Below are 22,749 nucleotides of genomic sequence, written 5' to 3'. Positions count from 1 at the left end.
AATACATCTTAGAAAGCTGCTATCAGACATAAGGAGATGACAGCATGAACCAGAGCAAACACTATAGAATGGGAGGGGGAAAAGTAGACAAAAAGATGAGGAGGTCAAATATAGATTGGACTTAAGACCAAAGGAAAAAAGGAGAATCAATAAAGAGGAGGCTAGAATGATGATGGAGACAGGAGTAATAAAGAAAGTAGGATTTGGATCTTATTTGAGAAGGTAAAAATGTAAAGAATTCAGTTTTTTTTAGGACTATAGATTTCAGGAGGCTGAATAAACTTTTTTTCCTAGCTCTCAAAAACAGGAAAATATAAAATAAAAGGGAGACTAAAGAATAAATAAAGCAGGGCCTTTACAAATTCGACCCCACAGGTCTCAATTTTATGAAGTCTTAAATAGAATATATGCTTAAAAAATTAAGATTTCAAATTACATAAACTTTAAAGCATAAGGCAGTAAACCATTCATAAACAATCATTATGACAAGCAATTACAGTTATATTAAATATGCTCCTGGAAATTAAAGAAGCTCTTCCTGTAGAAATGAGAAAAACAGAAACCTATCTCTATAACCAAATCATAAAACTACAAAATTACAACCAATTTTAATGATAAACAAAAGCATACCTTTAATGTTCCATCAGCTGAACAACTAGCCAAAAGCTTATCATCTGGTGAAAATCTGCAGTGATTGACTGAATTTGTGTGGCCAAACATGGTATTCCGACACTCTTTTTGGGTCAAATCCCACAGCTATTTGAGAAAGATAAAAAGATAACTACAAAACTAGTACTGAACAAGGAAGTTAGAAACCACATAACATTTTTTCTTCCCTCCCATTTAAGTTTTTTCAATTACAGAAAAATGTTCATAGTAATGCAAAGGTATCAAATACAAAGGTGAATTGTGATTACCAAGTAATGGAGCCGCCCTTAGATCAGCACCTACATCTATTAAAGGACCAAAGGTTATGTAAATAACTAATCACTGCCCATTTTAACAAAGTAGTTTGGAATCATTACTATTTTTACTTAGATCTATAATAAATAATTTGTAAAATAAAATATCCCCAAACTTTTTTAGATGCTAGGTTACCCAAATGGTCATTTCTAAGATTTCCCCATGCAAACCTTGAGTATACTAGCTAGGCTAAAATCTATTAATGCTCTAAAAAATGACTAAAAAAATTCAAAGATAGCAAAGATAGACATAAATACATTTGACAGGACATGTAACAGGCTTGAAGACCAAGTAAACACCTCTAGGAAGCAACCAACCAAATTCAGAATCCACAGGACAAAAGACTAAAGTTCTCATCAATGGCATAAGAAAAGAGGAGGAGAAGGGAAACTTCTACAGATTAAAAGGGATTTAAGACATAGAACAACTAAATGTCACCTGAAATTTATATTTTGATTCCAACAAACTCATGGTAGAAAGGTATGTTTTTAAGAATAATGGGGAAGGGGCCCCTAACTGGGTCAGTTGATCTTGGGGTTGTGAGTCCAAGCCCACATTGGGTGTTGAGATTACTAAACATAAATAAACTTAAAAAAAGAAAAAGAATAATGGGGAGAAGTAAGCACAAACCAGGTATATTACAAAACCATTGTTAATGTTAGGGGTAATAATGCCATGGTATGTATGTTTAAGACCTCAGATACGCATGCTGAAGGATTTTGGGTGAAATGACATAATACCTGGGATTTGTTGCAACGTGCCCCAGCCACCACCACCCCCCCAAAAATGGGGATGAGGGACCGGGGAGGACAATAAAATAAAATTAGCAAAATACTGATAATAGTACAGTTAGAGCTAAACAATGGATACCACAAGGGTTCATTATTGTACTCTTTCCTTTTGGATATGTTTGAAAAGTATATAAAATGTAAATTAAAAAGGGGCTCCTGGGTGGCTCAGTCGGTTGAGTGTCCGACTTCGGCTCAGGTCATGATCTTGCAGTTTGTGAGTTCGAGCCCCATGTCGGGCTCTGTGCTGACAGCTCAGAGCCTGGAGCCTCCTTCGGATTCTGTGTCTCCCTCTCTCTCTGCCCCTTCCCCACTCATGCTCTGTCTCTGTCTCTCAAAAATGAATAAACATTAAAGAAAAAATGTTTCTTTTTAAATGTAAATAAGAAGGACTAGTCATCTCTGGTGATTTATGCTAACTATATTAAACACAGAAGAACTCATTCATCCCCGTGATTAACCTTGGTAAAAATCCTTTGCAAATGACCAGTGAGATACGTCCTATTCTTCATCCTAGACTCCTTTTTATCCCAGTCCTAGGTAAATCCAATTTTTCAGATAAGGCAAGTTACATGGGGGCAGCTTCAATTTTACATATTTTTTTTAAAGATTTCATTTTTGGGGCGCCTGGGTGGCTCAGTCGGTTAAGTGGCCGACCGGCTCAGGTCATGATCTCGCGGTCTGTGAGTTCGAGCCCCACGTCGGGCTCTGTGCTGACAGCTCAGAGCCTGGAGCCTGTTTCAGATTCTGTGTCTCCCTCTCTCTGACCCTCCCCTGTTCATGCTCTGTCTCTCCCTGTCTCAAAAATAAATAAATGTTAAAAAAAAAAAAAAATTAAAAAAAAAAAAAAAGATTTCATTTTTAAATATTCTCTACACCCAACATGGGGCTCAAACCCACAACCCTGAGATCAAGAGTTGCAAGCTCCACCAACTGAGCCAGCCAGGTACCCCCAGATTTACATATTTTCATTGGCTTCTCTCAGTTCAAGAGACACAAGAAGTGAGTTCTAATTGTCTACATGGTAATACAGGTGTGGTATGGCAGATCTTAAAGCATAACTTGTCCTTAATTAAAACTGTTGACTAACCAATACACCCCATAGATCTCTCTTTGTTCTCACATCCTAGAGGTTTTTGTCTGTAAATAAAATGAGGAAATATTAACTTCTTCACCCTCTAAAATATTAAAAAGAAACATCAAAAATTAGTCATAACAAAAGGTCTTAGGTTTTTAGAGCTGGGATTGTTCAAATAGAGCAAAGCTTTTCTTAAATAGTACAATAGTCTTATTTTTTAGAGGTGGGTTTATTCAGTAGGGTAAAGCATATCTGAGTAAAAATGAGCTAAGACTGTAAGACTATGTTAGGCTGTTATTTTAACCCAATCCAGTGTTTCAAACTGAGCTGTGCAGGGCCCTAGGGATTCCAGAAACGTGTCTGAAAGGAACTACTGGGGAAAATAACCTGTGGGTACAGGGGGGACAACTTTCAATATTTTCTAAAGTTGTTCAAATACCTTAAACATCAAACAGAATGTATGAGGTTTTCCAAACTGAAATGTTTTGCTGAACCTTCCCAAAAATATAATGTCCCATTACAAAGATAGTGTGACATTAAAAAAAGAAAGGGCACAGGGCACCTAGGAGGTTCAGTCAGTTAAGCGTCCAACACTTGGTTTCGGCCCAGGTCATGATCTCATGGTTCATGAGTTCAAGCCCCATGTCAAGCTCTGTGCTGACAACATGGAGTCTGCTTAGGATTCTCTCTCCCTGTCTTGCTGCCCTCTCCCGCTCTCCCAAGCTTGTGCACTTGCTCTTTCTCATTCTCTCAAAAATAAACATCAAAAAAAAAAAAGGGAGGAGGAGGACAAAGGGCAGAAATCAATCCAAAAAAGACTCTAAAAGAAGTTAGTGAATCTTTCTGGGACCCCAGAAAATTCAATCTAGCTATCTTTAATATGGCACTTAACAGGGGAAAAAAGAGCCTGCCTGGAATTCGCTCTCTCTCCTTTCTCTGCCCCTCCCCTGCTTGCTCGCACATACGTGCTCTCTCTCAAAATAAACTCCAAAAAAAAGATAAAATCTTTTATAATTTATAATTATAAAGCATTACCAAACATATATGAAATGAGTATGTTTTTGGTTTTAGCTTTTTTTTCCTGTCAGCATCTCTTTTTCTTCCTCCTAATAACAGAACCTCTCTTTTGAATCAAGTCCCTCTTATATAATTCAGTGGAGCTGACCTCACCTCACTTGTCCCATTTCTACATGGCTACACTTGTGAACCTTGGCCAATCCACGGATTCCATCCTACAGGTGACTAGGATTATTTAACAATGAGCATATAAGCCAAACAAAGTCAAATAGTCTTCTTTAAAATGAAATCTATAGGATCTGGGAAAGAGTAGATCCTCTATGTATGTATGTATGTATGTATGTGTGTTGTATATATATAAAATACATATATGTGTATTATATATATCATGTATACGTGTATGTGTATATATATATATATACACACACACACACACACACACATATATAATATGATTTCCTCTGTGACTATAAACTATAAGACCCATGTAAGCCTGGAGGTGAGAATAGCCATATTTCCTGCCACACTGAAAGAACAACGCCTAAACCAAACAAAGAGGGAAACAAAGTCTAGAGATAAAAGGTAGAGTCTAAGAACATAATTTAAACATCTGGAATCAGCTATGCTTGAAGCCATGCTCCCTCTAGACTCTTCACTTACATAAACCAATAATATCTTTTTTTTTTTTTTGCTTAATCTAATATGGAAGTTTCTATCACTGCAACCAAAAGAACCCTGATTAATACATGAGAAAATCAAAAGAAATGTTCTAATGCATCTATCAAATTTGTCTATGTAATTCTCATTATCCACACTTACTTTGAGGAAACAGTCACTTGACGCAGTGGCTAAGAGAAGGTGATGACTGTTGTTGGTAAAGTGGCAGCAATTGACTTGCTCTGAGTGCTCATCATAGATATGTACTAGTTCCCCAGTCACAGAATTCCAAATCTAAAAAGAATAGAGAAAATAAAATTTACAACTACCCCTTATTTTCAAAGGGAGAACAGAGGAGCAAACAAACATCACCTGTTTTGTGGCAGATTTTCCCAGACATGAGGCTAATGAACACCTCTGCCTTCTCTAAAATACGTATTTTTCCAGGTTTAAAAAAAAAGTTACTTGCAAGTGTATACATGTGACCTTTCTACAGCATAATTAGAATCTCATGAAAACATTACATTCTTCAAGGGCAAGATTGCACATGTTCATATGAATGACAGCAGGCAGAGATGTAAGTGCTATAAAAACTATGGAAGGCGCACGTGGGTGGCTCAGTCATTTGAGAGTCCTACACTTGATTTCAGCTCAGATCATGATCTCATGGGTTCAGAAGATCAAGACCCAAGTTGGGCTCTGCGCTGACAGCAAAGAGCCTGCTTGGGACACTCTCTCTCTCTCTCTCTCTCTTTCAAAATAAACAAACTTTAAATAAATAAGAAGTATAGAATAATGGACTTTAGATCAGAAGGATTAAGTCCAAGACCTGGCTCTACCATTTATTATTTGTGTGTCCTTAAGTCCTTAATTTATCTGCATCACAGTCCAATCTTCTATAAAATGAGGATACTTATACCTGTCCTACACAATTCAAGGTATCAAATGAGATAAAGGATGGGGAAAACTGAGAGCTTTCCCCTTAAGGTCAGGAACAAGACCAGGATGTCCACTCTCTCCATTATTATTCAACATCTTTTTGGAAGTCTTAGCCTCAGCAATCAGACAACACAAAGAAACAAAAGGCATCCAAATAGGCCAGGAGGAGGTCAAACTTCCACTCTTTGGGGATGACATGATACTTTATATGAAAAACCCAAAAGATTCCACCAAAAGACTGCTAGAACCGATCCATAAATTCATCAAAGTTGCAGGATATAAAATCAATGCACAGAAATCGGTTGCATTCCTATACACCAACAATGAAGCAAAAGGAGAATTCAAGGAATTGATCCCATTTACAACTGCATCAAAAACCATAAAATACCTAGGAATAAATCTAACCAAAGAGGTGAAAAATCTATACACTGAAAACTATAGAAAGTTTATGAAAGAAATTGAAGAAGACACAATGGAAAAAGATTCCATGCTCCTGGATAGGAAGAACAAATAGTATTAAAATGTCAACACTACCCAAAGCTATCTACATATTCAATGCAATACCTATCAAAATAACACCAGCATTCTTCACAGAGCTAGAACAAACAATCCTAAAATATGTATAGAACCGGAAAAGACCCTGGATAGCCAAAGCAATCTTGAAAAAGAAAACCAAAGCAGGAGGCATCACAATCCTGGACTTCAAGCTATATTACAAAGTCATAATCATCAAGACAGTATGGTACTGGCACAGAAAGAGACACTCAGATCAATGGAACACAATAGAAAACCCAAAAATGGATCCACAAACATATGGCCAACTAATCTTTGACAAAGCAGGGAAGAATATCCAATGGAATAAAAACAGTCTCTTCAGCAAATGGTGCTGGGAAAACTGGACAGCGACATGCAGAAAAATGAACCTGGACCACTTTCTTATACCATACACAAAAATAAACTCAAAATGGATGAAACACCTAAATGTAAGACAGGAAGCCATCAAAATCCTCAAGGAGAAAGCAGGCAAAAAACCTCTCTGACCTTGGCCACAGTAACTTCTTACTCAGCACATCTCCAGTGGCAAGGGAAACAAAAGCAAAAATGAACTATTGGGACTTCATCAAAGGGCCTCATCCTTTGCACAGCAAAGGAAACAATCAGCAAAACTAAAAGGCAACAGACGGAATGGGAGAAGATATTTGCAAATGACCTATCAGATAAAGGGTTGGTATCCAAAATCTGTAAAGAACTTATCAAACTCAACACCCAAAAAACAAATAATCCAGTGAAGAAATGGGAAAACACATGAATAGACACTTCTCCAAAGAAGACATCCAGATGGCCAATTGACACATGAAAAAAATGCTCAACATCACTCATCATCAGGGAAATTCAAATCAAAACCACAATGAGATACTACCTCACACCTGTCAGAATGGCTAACATTAACAACACAGGCAACAACAGATGTTGGCGAGGATGTGGAAAAAGAGGATCTCTTTTGCATTGTTGGTGGGAACACAAGCTGATGCAGCAACTCTGGAAAACAGTATGGAGGTTCCTCAAAAAATTAAAAATAGAACTAGCCTACAACCCAGCAATTGCATTACTAGGTATTTATCTAAGGATACAGGTATGCTGTTTCAAATGGGCACATGCACCCTAATGTTTTTTTTTAGTATGAAATTTATTGTCAAATTGGTTTCCATACAACACCCAGTGCTCATCCCAAAAGGTGCCCTCCTCAATACTCATCATCCACCCTGCCCTCCCTCCCACCCCCCATCAACCCTCAGTTTATTCTCCGTTTTTAAGAGTCTCTTATGGTTTGGCTCTCTCCCTCTCTAACCTTTTTTTTTTTTTTTCTTCCCCTCCCCCATGGACTTCTGTTAAGTTTCTCAGGATCCACATGGAGTGAAAACATATGGTATCTGTCTTTCTCTGTATAACTTATTTCACTTAGCATAACACTCTCCAGTTCCATCCACGTTGTTACAAAAGGTCTTATTTCATTCTTTCTCATTGCCACATACTATTCCATTGTGTATATAAACCACAATTTCTTTATCCATTTGTCAGCTGATGGACATTTAGGCTCTTTCCATATTTGGCTATTGTTGAAAGCGCTGCTATAAACATTGGGGTACAAGTGCCCCTATACATCAGCACTCCTGTATCCCTTGGGTAAATTCCTAGAAGTGCTATTGCTGGGTCATAGGGTAGATCTATTTTTAATTTTTTTAGGAACCTCCACACTTTTCCAGAGCAGCTGTACCAGTTTGCACTCCCAACAGTGCAAGGGGGTTCCCATTTCTCCACATCCTCTCCAGCATCTATAGTCTCCTGATTTGTTCATTTTAGCCACTCTGACTGGCATGAGGTGATATCTCAGTGTGGTTTTGATTTGTATTTCCCTGATGAGGAGTGATGATGAGCATCTTTACATGTGCCTGTTGGCCATCCGGATGTCTTCTTTAGAGAAGTGTCTATTCATGTTTTCTGCCCATTTCTTCACTGGATTATTTGTTTTTCGGGTGTGGAGTTTGGTGAGCTCTTTATAGATTTTGGATACTAGCCCTTTGTCCGATATGTCATTTGCAAATATCTTTTCCCATTCCGTTGGTTGCCTTTTAGTTTTGTTGATGGTTTCCTTTGCTGTGCAGAGGCTTTTTACCTTCACAAGGTCCCAGTAGTTCGTTTTTGCTTTTAATTCCCTTGCCTTTGGGGATGTGTCAAGTAAGAAATTGCTACGGTTGAGGTCAGAGAGGTTTTTTCCTGCTTTCTCCTCTAGGGTTTTGATGGTTTCCTGTCTCACATTCAGGTCCTTTATCCACTTTGAGTTTATTTTTGTGAATAGTGTAAGAAATTGGTCTAGTTTCATCCTTCTGCATGTTGCTGTCCAGTTCTCCCAGCACCATTTGTTAAAGAGACTGTCTTTTTTCCATTGGATATTCTTTCCCGCTTTGTCAAAGATTAGTTGGCCATACTTTTGTGGATCTAGTTCTGGGGTTTCTATTCTATTCCGTTGGTCTATGTGTCTGTTTTTGTGACAACACCATGCTGTCTTGATGATGACAGCTTTGTAGTAGAGGCTAAAGTCTGGGATTGTGATGCCTCCTGCTTTGGTCTTCTGCTTCAAAATTACTTTGGCTATTCGGGGCCTTTTGTGGTTCCATACAAATTTTAGGATTGCTTGTTCTAGCTTCAAGAAGAATGCTGGTGCAATTTTGATTGGGATTGCATTGAATGTGTAGATAGCTTTGGGTAGTATTGACATTTTAATAATATTTATTCTTCCAATCCATGAGCACGGGATATTTTTCCATTTCTTTATATTTCTTCAATTTCCTTCATAAGCTTTCTATAGTTTTCACCATACAGATCTTTCACATCTTTGGTTAGGTTTATTCCTAGGTATTTTATGGTTCTTGGTGCAATTGCGAATGGGATCAGTTTATTTGTCTTTCTGTTGCTTCATTATCAGTGTATAAGAATGCAACTGATTTTTGTACATTGACTTTGTAGCCTGCGACTTTGCTGAATTCATGTATCAGTTCTAGCAGACTTCTGGTGTAGTCTATCGGGTTTTCCATGTATAATATCATGTCATCTGCAAAAAGTGAAAGCTTAACTTCATCTTGGCCAATTTTCATGCCTTTGATTTCCTTTTGTTGTCTGATTGGTGATGCTAGAACTCCCAACACTATGTTAAATAACCCACACGCTTCCAAAACTCAAACGGGAAGAAATAGAAAGCTTGAACACACCCATAACCAGTGCAGAAATTGAATCAGTTGTCAAAAATCTCCCAACAAATAACAGTCCAGGACCACATGGCTTCCCAGGGGAATTCTAACAGCCATTTAAAGCAGAGATAATACCTACCCTTCTCAAGCTATTCCAAAAAATAGAAAGGGAAGGAAAACTTCCAGACTCATTCTATGAAATCAGCATTACTTTAATTCCTAAACCAGACCTAGTAAAAAAAGAGAACTACAGGCCAATATCCCTGATGAATATGGATGCAAAAATTCTCAATAAGATACTAGCAAATCGAATTCAACAGCATATAAAAAGAATTATTCGCCATGATCAAGTGGGATTCATTCCTGGGCTGCAGGGCTGGTTCAACATTCACAAATCAATCAATGTGATACATCACATTAATAAAAAAGATAAGAACCATATGATCCTGTCAATGGACGCAGAAAAAGCATTTGACAAAATTCAGCATCCTTTCTTTATAAAAACCCTCGAAAAAGCTGGGATAGAAGGAACATACTTAAACATTATAAAAGCCATTTATGAAAAGCCCACAGCTAATATCATCCTCAATAGGGAAAAACTGACAGCTTTCTCCCTGAGATCAGGAACACAACAGGGATGTCCACTCACCGCTGTTGTTTAACATGCACCCTAATGTTTATAGCAGCACTATCAACAACAGCCAAAGTATGGAAAGAGCCCAAATGCCCATCAATGGATGAATGGATAAAGAAGATGTGGTATATACATACAACGGAGAATTACTCAGCAATCAAAAAGAATGAAATCTTGCCATTTGCAACTATGTGGATGGAACTAGAGGGTATTATGCTAAGTGAAATTCGAGAAAGACAAATCTCATATGACTTCACTCATAAGGAGACTTTAAGACACAGAACAGATGAACACAAGGGAAGGGAAGCAAAAATAATATAAAAACAGGGAGGGGGACAAAACATAAGAAACTCTTAAATATGGAGAACAAGCAGAGGGTTGGTTACTGGAGGGGTTGTGGGAGAGGAGATGGGCTAAATGGGTAAGGGGCATTAAGGAATCTACTCCTGAAATCATTGTTGCACTATATGCTAACTAACTTGGATGTAAATTTAAAAAAATAAAAAGTTTTTTTTTTAATGAGATAAAGGACATGCTAAGATTTCTGACTTGAACTTATAAATAAATAAGTAAAGACAAATAGCTCAGTGAAAAAAATAAAGGCTTCTGATTCTGAGGGAAACCTAAGCTTTCAACCCTGGCTCCATTACTTATCAGTTGATGTGAGCCTGGACAAATGACTTCATCTCTGAACTTGTTGCCTCATCTGTTAAATACTTACTTTACAAGTTGTAGTGAGAAATTGATAATGTAATACAACAAAGTATTCAGTATAAAGTTTCACAAGGTGTTAAATTCCCCAGTAAAAGAATAATCATTTTAGTTACTATGTAAGACAACCAAGCAGTGTGTTCTATCTAACAACAAATGAAAGAAATAAATTATCTACTCTTCACTGGGCTCTGGATTTTTCATAAGTACTAATTTGCCTCTTATAGCATTTTGTTTTTAATTTTTAAGTAAGCTCCATACCCAAATAGGGCTCAAACTTACAACCCTGAGATGAAGAATCATGTGCTCTACTGATTGAGTCAGCCAGTCGCCCCACATTTTATCTTGTCAAAGCACTCCCCAGAGGCCCAAAAAGTTTATTTTTATTTAATACACATTTCTGCCTCTTGTTTTGTTTTTGAGTACTTAGAAAGCAGAAACACAGTGTTATTTCCTTTTACTCCATTTGGCTCTGACTGTGGAACTACATGGAATGGCCAACTCCAAGTCTGACTCAGAGTAGAAGCTATGGAGTAAATTAACGAGTTGGTTGTAAAGCCACTTGGAGTCCATTCTATCAAGAAGTAGATTTTTCCAAGGCCTGAATTTAGTCTGAACACTCCAAAGTCTTCTTCAAGTGGATCCAGACCCTAGGAAAACTTCCAAGCCAATTTTCTTGCTCCCAGGTCCACTAAGACCCAGTTACACACCTAACCAGTTACGACATTCTTTAAAAAAAAAGAAAGAAAAATTAAAAGAGAAAAAGAAAAAAAGAAAAAGAAAAAGGCTGGGGCTTCTGGGTGGCTCAGTCAGTTAAATGTCCAACTTCGACTCAGGTCATGACCTCACAGTTCGTGTGTTCTATGCAGACAGCTCAGAGCCTGGAGCCTGCTTCAGATTCTGTGTCTCCTTCTCTCTCTGCCCTACCTCACTCATGCTCTGTCTTTCTCTCTCTCTCAAAAATAAACATAAAAAAAATAAAATTAAATTAAAAAAAAAAATTTTTTTAAGCCTGAAGTGAGGATCCCCCTACACTTATCAGAAAAAAACATTCCCCTGGACTTCGGTCTCTCCTAAATTCCACATAAATGCTCTAGCAGAAAGCCAAATTTAGGAACAAGAGACAAGAAAGAATAAAAAAAAAAAAAAAAAAAAAAAAAAAAAAAGGGGAAAAAAATAACAAAGATAAAAATTAACCTGTGTTTACTTTTTTTTCTCTATTTACTTTGTAGACTAGTAACTGAATTGCTAGTTTGTTCGTGCATCTAGATTTGCAGTGAATGTAGTTCATAAAGGTTAAAAAAAAATTTTTTTTTAAACCTGGGGGGCACCTGGGGTGCTCGGTTGGTTAGGCGACTGACTTTGGCTCAGGTCATGATCTCACAGTTTGTGAGTTCGAGCCCCACATTGGGCTCTGTGCTGACAGCTCAGAGCCTGAAGCCTACTTCAGATTCTGTGTCTCCCCTCTTTCTATCCCTCCCCTGTTCATACTCTGTGTGACATAATAAATAAATGTTAAAAAAAAAATTTTTTTAATTAAAAAAAAAAAACCTGGGTTGCCGTTCACAGACCAAGCATTTTACAACAGGAATCCAATCTCAAGACAATAATTTTGTGCAGCAACACTTCCAATCACAATGCATTCAAAGATTCCAATTGGTATTTATCCCATAGACTGATCAATAAATGGCAGACATATTCATTAATTTGTAATTGTTTCTCTTAGCTGCCTGGTAAATATCTTAGGCTGAGAAACCTAGGCATTTTGCTGGTGCTCAAAAATAAGGACTATTAGGGGTACCTGTTACGCATCTGACTTCGACTCAGTTCATGATCTCAAGATTCATGGGCTCAAGCCCCGCATCAGGCTCTGTGCCAACAGCTCAGAGGCTGGAGCCTGCTTCATATTCTGTGTCTCTTTCTCTCTGCCCCTCCCTTGCTCACGCTCTCTCAAAAATAAACAAACATTTAAAAAAAAAAAAGATTTTTTAGACAGTGTTAATTTACAGTTGAAACTGGTTTGCCTCAAGTTAGTAATCAATAGGCAAGTCTTTTATCCCTACTTACCCTAGTCCCTCTAGTATGGAAAAAGAAAATGAATTCTGTGGTAATTACAACTCAAGAGAAAAATACTTTCCTACCTTCACTTTTTTATCCACTGAGCAGGTTGCTATGAATCTGTCATCTGCAGAAAATGCACAACAAAGCACTTCATCCTCATGAGCCTTGATTTCCAGAAGTTTCTCTCCTGTTTCAGCTTTGAACACCTGCACAAGCAAAAATAAAATCTTTTTAACATAAACCACTGGCCACCATTCAATAAAAATCTTTCTTTTAAAGATCTTATTCAGTATTATTTTGCAATAGGAATGAACGTTGGCAAAAACAGTCCAAACAGCAGAAATATCCGTCAGAATTTATATGCCTGAACATAGAGAACTATCCCTTGTTAAATGTTTTTAATATCAATAAAAAGAGCTAGCAGAGTATAGCTTCAGTTCTTGAGATTAGTTTGGCAAATTCTTTTTTTTTTAAATAATGAAGTACACATATAAAAATAAGGTTTCCAGTCATAATCTTATAAAGACTAAACCTAGTCTGAAAATCAAAGTTTTAACTAATTTGATCCTGTTTCCTTCCAAACCAAAAGGTACAGTACAGATTTAAAGAAAAGCATTCATTCATGTATTCTGAAAAGAAATGAGAACTTAAGAAATTCCTTCAAGCACCTTAGAAATAATCTAGTCCAATTCCTATTTACAGTCAGAAATCTATGCCTGAGCCTGTACTAAAATAGGTATTTTATTAAATAACTTTTTTAATCAAAGCCCAGTTCACTATGCCAGGGAGTCCTTATGTCTTTTAACAATTTTCATTTCTTCATTACCCCTAGCTGGTATACAGATGACAGAAACTTATTGCTAGGGTAAAAGGTACTTTCATGCCACTTGGCAAATTTAAAATAATGAAAATGCACAACCCTATCTTTTAAATCTCCAGAGAAAGTTTTCATAAAATATTCCAGAGAGTTAGATTTCTCTATTTCTAATGTACAATTTTCTTCAATTTTAGTATTTAAATTATATTCTAATATGCACAGTATCAGGTACATGCCTCTTCCAATTTTTCTCAAGAGATTTGTTTTACCTGTAAGGTTTTATCAACTCCACAAGAAGCTATTCTTTGACCATCCTCAGAAAAGCAAGCATGGTAAACAGCATCTGTATGGGGGCGGACAACTAAGCGGGAAAGATTCTTGTTGTTTTTTTTGTTTCTACATACAAGGAGAAAATGAACAGAAACCCAATAAGTAAAAGTAATTTTTTTCAATAATGAAGTAAACTGTCTTTTAACGTTGTGTTGCCAAAAATACAAAATTCTTAAAATTAAGTTACCAACTTGTAACTGACAGCATAGATCTCCTGAAGGAAAAAAAAGCATAACAAAAGTGGCTTTTTAAGAGAAATTCTACCCTCTATCAAGCAACCTGTCATATGTTGCAAATGACAGAGTTGGGAGAAATCTAATCAAATACATGTTGCTTTCTATTTTCCTTCGATACATTAATGATAACGTGTAGAAAAAACATTATATAAGAATACTCTCAAAAAAAATCTCCATTTTTAACAGGAAAGAAGCCATACTAAAGTACAACACTACACCCACTGTTAGGATGATGTACTTTAAAACTGTTCTTCTCTAACCACAATTAGGTATAGAGAAAAAAAGATCAAGCAATGTCATTTTATTTATATTTTAGTCTACTGAATACTATTCCACTAGTATAGGTAATACGTTATTTCTCATGGGCTAAAGGGGTAAAAGAACAGTGTCAGAATTTCATACACATATGCCCCAGTCATCTTGAATACAATTAAATATGTTAAATGGCATCACACTTATTTTAATAGTCAGATAAACCTAATGAATAACCCTACTTCTACTACTTATTAAGTGTGTAAACTTAAGCAAATGACCTAATACATTTCCATTTTCTCATTTTCCATTTTCTCCCATTGTACATTTTCTCATATGTACAATGGGAGTAAGGGTACCTGCTCTAAACAGTTTCTGACACATAAGGATGCCATTGTTATTATTCTTTAAAAAAAATTAATCACACAGAAGTTAGGCCAAATGAAATAAGGGAACACAAAAGGTAAATCAGATTTAGACCTTACTTAGAAAGTATTATAATTCAGGAGGTGCCTAGGTGGCTCAGTTGATTGAGCGTCTGACTACTGCTCAGGTCATGATCTCATGGTTCGTGGGTTCAAGCCCCACATTGGGCTCGCTGCAGTCAGCGCCCAGCCCATTTCGGATCCTCTGTTCTTCCCTCTTTCTACCCCCTTCTACTCACGCTCCCTCTATCAAAAATAAACATTTGAAAAAAAGTATTATAATTTACTAGAAACAACAAAACAAGTAACTGTAATATAATAAGAAGAACTAGAGTAATGAGAACCTGGAAGAAAACCAGGTAAGTTACTAGCAAAGTTTATAGGATTAGATTAAAAATACTCTTCTCGGGGCGCCTGGGTGGCGCAGTCGGTTAAGCGTCCGACTTCAGTCAGGTCACGATCTCGCGGTCCGTGAGTTCGAGCCCCGCGTCGGGCTCTGTGCTGACGGCTCAGAGCCTGGAGCCTGTTTCCTATTCTGTGTCTCCCTCTCTCTCTGCCCCTCCCCCGTTCATGCTCTGTCTCTCTCTGTCCCCAAAATAAATAAACGTTGAAAAAAAAAAAAAATTAAAAAAAAAAAAAAATACTCTTCTCTCTCCCCTTGATCTAACTACTCAATTCCCCAAAATAGGGTGAGAAAGTGACCTGTCCCAGTGATGGGCATATAGTGGATGGCCAAAAAGTATTAAAGAAATAACAAATGAATGCATGAACAAATGATTTCTCTGAAAGCTAAAATTAAATTAAATTTAAGCTGCTATCCACCTAAACCGTCCTACAGAAAAAGAAATTTTCTAGTACAGGAATAAGGCATTCTTTAACTATGATCTGGTCAAACCCACTTAAAAAATTTAGCTATGAATGACTAACGATTCTGTGAGAGAACACCATGGGTTGAAACACAGTTGACAGAATGGGGAAAAAAACCAACAAAAATAAAACAGCAAGAAACATTAAAAAAAACAAACTCAACAACGCAAGAGAACAAGAACTAAACCTATGCCCATTTGATTATCAGACCTTGTATTAAAATTCTATTTCAACCACTCACCAAAACACCAATGCCATCAATCCTCCACAAATTTCTAGTGCGTACCAACTATATGGGCCAGGCAAAATGCTATTCTTAGTAATTAACTATTAGATATTAAACACTTTCTATGAATGAGGTACTGCTCTAAGCACTGTGTGTGTGTGTGTGTGTGTGTGTGTGTGTGCACACAGTCATTTAATCTTCTCAATAATGCTACGAAATAGCAACATTAGGTGAGAGAAGTTGAATAAAATTCCCTGGTTATATACAACTAATAAAGCAGAGCTGCATTTCATGCCTAGGCAATCTAAAGCCAAAGTCTGTTATTTTAACCTCCAAACTATTCCAGAGTACAGAATGTATGGACTAGTAACAGAGAAAAATAGGCAATCACCATAAAGTGAGACAAATGCTATGATAAAGTGTGCAAGTATTCTAGAATACAGACAGGTCTACCCTAGCCTCAATAAGTTAAGAGACTGCTTCAGAGAGAGAGTAAACTTCTTCCCAGGAAAGAATTAAAAGAATAGTTAACTCCAGGAAATGGGAAGGTGAGAAAAGATGGGGAGTCTGTCTTTTTTTTTTTAAGTTTGTTTATTTTGAGAGCAGGCGAGTATGCGTGCAAGTGGGGGAGGGGCAGAGGGAGAGAGAAAGAATCCCAAGCAGACTCCACACTGCCAGCACAGAGCCAGATGCAGGGCTTACACTCATGAAACCGTGAGATCATGACCTGAGTTGAAATCGGACGCTTCAACAACTGAGCCACCCAGGCATCCCTGACTTTTCATTTTACATCCCTCTAGTATTATTTGATTTTTAAAAAAAGCAGAGGGGCGCCTGGGTGGCGCAGTCGGTTAAGCGTCCGACTTCAGCCAGGTCACGATCTTGCGGTCCGTGAGTTCGAGCCCCGCGTCAGGCTCTGTGCTGATGGCTCAGAGCCTGGAGCCTGTTTCCAATTCTGTGTCTCCCTCTCTCTCTGCCCCTCCACGTTCATGCTCTGTCTCTCTCTGTCCCAAAAATAAATAAACGTTGAAAAAAATAAAATTAAAAAAAAGCAGAAACACTGATTACTTTAAAATAAAAATAAAACCAACAAAAAATTAATATTTAATTTTAAAAACACTTTTTAACGCTTTTGTGGAAACTTCCCAGAATTCCTCACCAATCCAAGTTAATAACCCACTTCTCAGTTCTATATTATACACATTTCTGTTGTTGCACTCATCACATTATGTTTAATTATTTGCTTCAACTTTTTTCTTCATTAATAGATTATAAGCTCCTTCAAGAGAGCCTTAGCACCTAGTAACAGTGCTTAATATTAGTACATTAGACAAACTCAAATATTTGTTACACTAAGCTGAATTAGGGCAATCACCCGTGGCAATCTGACTTATTTGGAAAGAGGGCCCAGGACTAATAAATATTGCAGATCAACCTAGAGTTCTATTCAGATATAAATTATACATGTGAAAAGTCAACCATTCACATTCATTATCTCTAGCTATAAGAGAACCATGGCATATAGAAAGTGTATAGAAAATAAAATGAGACAGGGGCACCTGGGTGGCTCAGTCAGTTAAGTGTCCGACTCCTGATTTCATTTCAGGTCATGATCTCACCATCGTGAGATAGAGCCCCAAGTGAGTGTGTAGCCTACTTGGGATTCTCTCTCTCCCTACCCCTCCTCCACTCATGCTCACACTCTCTCTTACTCTCTAAAATAAATAAATATTAAAAAAAGAAAGCTAAACAGATCCAGGGTTTTTTTATTATTAAATTTTTTTAATGTTTATTTTTGAGAGACACAGATAGTGTGACAAAGTGTGAATGGGGGAGGGGCAGAGTGAGTGAGGGGGGGAGAGAGAGAGAGATAGAGGGGGAGAGAGAGAGAGGGGGGAAGAGGGAGAGAAAGAGGGGGGGAGAGGGAGAGAGAGAGAGGGAGAGAGAGAGGGAGGGAGGGGGAGAGAGAGAGAGAGAGAGAGAGGGAGAGAGAGAGAGAGAGAGGGAGAGAGGGAGGGAGGGAGGGAGAGAGAGAAAGAGAGAGAGAGAGAGAATCCGAAGCAGGCTCCAGGCTCCAAGCTGTCAGCACAGAGCCCAACGTGGGGCTCAAACCCATGAACTGCAAGATCATGACCTGAGCCAAAGTCAGACACTTAACCAACTGAGCCATCCAGGCACCCCTAAACAGATCCAGGGTTTAAATCCCATTCAACTAACTACAGGAGCTTAATCAAGTCTCAACATCTCTGCAATTTTCTCATTTGTAAAATAGAGAATATTTATAAGGTTTGAAGATAAGTAATGTGCACATATCGTGTGTAACAGGCATTAAATAGATGATAGTTTACCCTTTCATTTTTCTAATTGGTAAGATTAAGGCAAGAGTAAAACTGAACAGCCTCTTTTAGGAATAAGAATCAAAATTCAGTGGAAGTTTTATTAGTGCTATATGAAAAGCAAGTGTTAATCACTACATATCCAAGATCTCATTTCAATCTTCACAAAAATAATACCTCAAAAAACTGTTATCTCTATTATATATGAAAAAGAAAAGCAACCTGTAACTTATTCAAAATCACAAAAACATATCAGGTTTTATTTTTATTTTTTTTTAACGTTTATTCATTTTTGAGACAGAGACAGAGCATGAATGGGGGAAGGTCAGAGAGAGAGGGAGACACAGAATCTGAAACAGGCTCCAGGCTCTGAGCTGTCAGCACAGAGCCCGACGCGGGGCTCGAACTCACGGACTGCGAGATCATGACCTGAGCTGAAGTCCGACACCCAACCGACTGAGCCACCCAGGTGCCCCAAACATATCAGGTTTTAGAACCAATGTCTGCGGTTTCAAAGCCCATATTTTTCACTAATATACTATGTTATAGTAAGTAAACCATTTGATGTTAATATTTAGTATAACTGGTCAAAATGCCTATAGGCAAGCATCTATTTCTATGGACTCTGAAAATATGTATTTTTCCAATGCTTACTTCTCCAGAACTTTTCAGTAAGTAAGAATGCTTATTAAAAGTTCCAGTTTTTTCCAAAGTAGTTACATCTTCCTGGAGTGAACTTATTCACTACCTGAAAAATAATGACATAATTAGCACTCTGCTCCCCTTTGGTTTCTCTCCTAACCTACTTACATCCACTCCAGGTAAAGCATTCCATTATCGACCTCCTGCTTGGCCTGCAGCTTAGCTTGCTGATAAACTTCTGAAGTTTCTGGTTCACAGAGACCCAGTTGAACAATATTAGGAAATGGCTGTCGTCCAAGAAGGTGTCCATTTAATGATAAAAACTCTTGGAAATTTTCACAGACTGCACAATCCTACGAACAAACTGAAATCTCTTAGAAATATAACCAGAACCAAGATCTGACATTTTTCTGTTTCTGTGATCTTGTCAGTTTAAAAGCTTAAATGAAGATATTCTCTATATGAGCTAAAATTAAATAGCCAACCATTAGGTAATAAATACCTGGTGACCCTCTCTAAACTTTTAAACAAAGTGTAACAATGGAATACTATTTGGCAATGAGAAAGAACGAAATATGGCCTTCTGTAGCAACGTGGATGGAACTGGAGAGTGTCATGTTAAGTGAAATAAGTCATACAGAGAAAGACAGATACCATATGTTTTCACTCTTATGTGAATCCTGAGAAACTTAACAGAAGACCATGGGGAAGGGGAAGGGAAAAAAAAAAAGGTTAAAGAGGGAGAGAGCCAAACCATAAGAGACTCTTAAAAACTGAGAATAAACTGAGAGTTGATGGGGGGTGGGAGGGAGGGGGAAGTGGGTGATGGGCATTGAGGAGGACACCTGTTGGGATGAGCACTGGGTGTTGTATGGAAACCAATTTGACAATAAATTTCATATTAAAAAAATAAAATAAAGTGTAAAAATCTCATTATCCAACTATTACTTTCTTAATACATTGTTTTGTAAAAAATACCACTGAACACTTCACTTCCCCAACTTTCAAACCTCAATCCCATCCACATTCCCAACAGGCTAGGAAGAAAGCAAAATAATTAGAATAATCAAGGATCAAAAAAAGGAAATTATCTCTGTTTGCCCCTTCTGTGCTGCTCATCCCCACTCTTAAAACTAGAATTAAGTGACAAAATGAGATGCCCTTTAGGGACTTATTCATACTAATTTATACCTTTTCATCCAATATATGCCTATATTCCACAAACTCATGAATCAGATGGGCAGGGCCTACGAGTTCAGTTTTTGCTTTAATCCAATCCAGGGAAAACATTAAAGCACAAAGTTCCTTTAAAAAAAAAAAGAGAAGGACATTGTTAAAGACATCAAAGAATTCTAACTCTACCACTTTATAACTCTATCCTAACACTACTGAACAAAATTTAGCAGATAACTAGAACTTAAGGACAAAAAAGGAAGTTTTTTAAAAAGAACCAAAGAAACATTAAAAACTTAAATATAAAATAGAAAGCCTCAAAAAATACTACAATATACAGGCAAATATTTTTGTAACCCTAGAATGAAGGAAATGGTTGTAAGCATAACACCAAAGCAAAAATACAAAAAAAAAAAAAAAAAAAAGAGAGAGAAAGAAGTGCACTTAACTACCATAAAAATTCAAACCTTTAATATAGTTGTAAACAATATAAAGAAAATTTGACAAAAAATAAAAATATTTATTTATAACACTTATGATGAGGGCTCAATATTATTATCTTATAGAAAATTCTAATAAAATAAGATAAACACCTCACCAGAAAAATCTGGTAAAGGCAATGCACAGAATAAAAGGTCAAATGGCCAAAAACCTCACCAATAATCTAAATGAACAACAAAGATTCAGCATTTTTTTTTAAACATGTTCTTTTTTTTTTTTTATGTTTATTTATTTTTGACACAGAGAGAGACAGAGCATGAACAGGGAAGGGTCAGAGAGAGGGAGACACAGAATCTGAAGCAGGCTCCAGGCTCTGAGCTATCAGCACAGAGCCCGATGCGGGGATCGAACCCACGGACTGTGCGATCATGACCTGAGCCGAAATCGGACGCTCAACCGACTGAGCCACCCAGGCACCCCAATTCAGCATTTTTTTAATATCAAATTTCTAAAGACTAAAAGCAGTAATAAGAGGATTAGCTGGAATCAGAGGAAATGAACACTCTCACATACTGCTGGCAGTGATGTAACTCAGAGCATCCTTCTGGGGGACAGTTTGGTAATCTATATTAAAATTCAAACTGCAGGGGCATCTGAGTGGTTCAGTCAGTTAAATGTCCGACGTCAGCTCAGGTCATGATCTCATATACGGGTTTGAGCCCCAAACTGGGCTCTGTGCTGACAGTGCAGATACTGCTTGGGATTCTCTCTCTCTCTGTCTCTGTCCCTCCCCCACTTGTATTTTCTCTCTCAAAATAAATAAATAAACTTTAAAAAAAATACAAACTCTACATACCATTTGACCCAGAAACTATGCTTATAAAAATATGTCCTGACGGGGCGCCTGGGTGGCGCAGTCGGTTAAGCGACCGACTTCAGCCAGGTCACGATCTCGCGGTCTGTGAGTTCGAGCCCCGCGTCGGGCTCTGGGCTGATGGCTCAGAGCCTGGAGCCTGTTTCCGATTCTGTGTCTCCCTCTCTCTCTGCCCCTCCCCCGTTCATGCTCTGTCTCTCTCTGTCCCCAAAATAAATAAATGTTGAAAAAAAAAATTTAAAAAAATAAAAATAAAAATATGTCCTGGGTCACCTGGGTGGCTTAGTCAGTTAAGTATCCGTTCATGAGCTCACGGTTTGTGGGTTTCAGCCCTGAAAATCAGGCTCTGTGTTGACTGCTCACCTGGAGCCTGCTGCAGATTCTGCATCTCCATCTCTCTCTGCCCCTCCCTCACTCTCGCTTTCTCTCTCTCAAAAATAAACATTTAAAAAAAATTTTTTTTAAATATGTCCTAAGAAAATAATCAGACAAGTGTCCTTCGGCAATCTAATTATCTATAAGCCAATTGGTCACTATACAATGAAACAGTATGAAGCTTTAAAAATTTTGTCACTCTATGTGGTGCCTGGGTGGCTCAGTCAGTTGAGCATCCGACTTCAGCTCAGGTCATGAACTTGTGGTCCGTGGGTTCGGGCCCCGCGTCAGGCTCTGTGCTGACAGCTCAGAGCCTAGAGCCTGCTTCAGATTCCATGTATCTCTCTCTCTCTGCTCCTGCCCCACTCATGCTCTGTCTCAAAAATGAATAAATGTTTGGGGCGCCTGGGTGGCGCAGTTGGTTAAGCGTCCGACTTCAGCCAGGTCACGATCTCGCGGTCCGTGAGTTCGAGCCCCGCGTCGGGCTCTGGGCTGATGGCTCGGAGCCTGGAGCCTGTTTTTCCGATTCTGTGTCTCCCTCTCTCTCTGCCCCTCCCCTGTTCATGCTCTGTCTCTCTCTGTCCCAAAAATAAATAAAACGTTGAAAAAAAAAACTTTAAAAAAAATTAAAAAAAAAAAAAAAAAAAAAAGAATGTTTAAAAAAAATTTTGTCACTTACATAAATTGACATAAAAAGATGACCATGAAATGTAGGTTAGTAGAAAAAAAAGATATGACTATTTCATTTTTTTTAATGTTTACTTATTTTGAAAGAGGGAGGGAGAGAGAGAATACAAAGCAAGCTCCACACTGTCAGAGCAGAGCCCAATGTGGGGTTTGATCCCACAAGCTAAAAAAGATCATGACCTGAGCCAAAATCTAGAGTCAGATGTTCAACTGACTAGGCCACTCAGGCTCCCCAAGACTATTTCTATTATGATCCTATTTTGGTTTTAAAGAATAAGTATATGTATCTGAGCAGAACAACTTAGAAAATTATACAAAAAAGCATTAACAATAATTGCCATCTTCATTTTCTTTTTAGTTTTCCTAAAGTTTTCCAATGAAAAACATTAAATATTAGAAATTACCTTTAAAAATCAGGAAAAAAAGTCTAAAATGGTGAGAAAAAACCGAATCCTGTCACACTATCAGACATGC

General features: G+C 37.7%; 1 protein-coding gene across 4 annotated transcripts in view; it reads right to left on the bottom strand.

Annotated features, from left to right (window-relative positions):
* The window catches only part of APAF1 (apoptotic peptidase activating factor 1), a 93,326-nt gene that overhangs the window by 43,233 nt on the left and 27,344 nt on the right, over positions 1 to 22,749 (bottom strand). For 3 of the 4 annotated variants that reach the window (XR_007154005.1, XM_047866964.1, XM_047866965.1), the window contains exons 11-16: positions 19,917 to 20,030; positions 18,894 to 19,078; positions 13,681 to 13,807; positions 12,675 to 12,800; positions 4,666 to 4,797; positions 631 to 756 (exon numbers count right to left, since the gene is read on the bottom strand). Coding sequence is in view for 3 of the 4 variants with exons in the window: in XM_047866964.1 (XP_047722920.1) it covers positions 631 to 756; positions 4,666 to 4,797; positions 12,675 to 12,800; positions 13,681 to 13,807; positions 18,894 to 19,078; positions 19,917 to 20,030 (810 nt within the window). In the remaining variant the exon portion in view is untranslated. Of the gene's footprint in view, positions 1 to 630; positions 757 to 4,665; positions 4,798 to 12,674; positions 12,801 to 13,680; positions 13,808 to 18,893; positions 19,079 to 19,916; positions 20,031 to 22,749 lie in introns of those variants that run through there. The other variant, XM_047866966.1, reaches the window with a different exon arrangement.

The sequence above is a fragment of the Prionailurus viverrinus genome, chromosome B4 (genome assembly GCF_022837055.1).
Source record: "Prionailurus viverrinus isolate Anna chromosome B4, UM_Priviv_1.0, whole genome shotgun sequence".
Classification (NCBI taxonomy): Eukaryota; Metazoa; Chordata; class Mammalia; order Carnivora; family Felidae; genus Prionailurus; species Prionailurus viverrinus.
The sequence above is the reverse complement of the archived record's forward strand: the minus strand, read 5'-3'. Positions and strand labels throughout refer to the sequence as shown.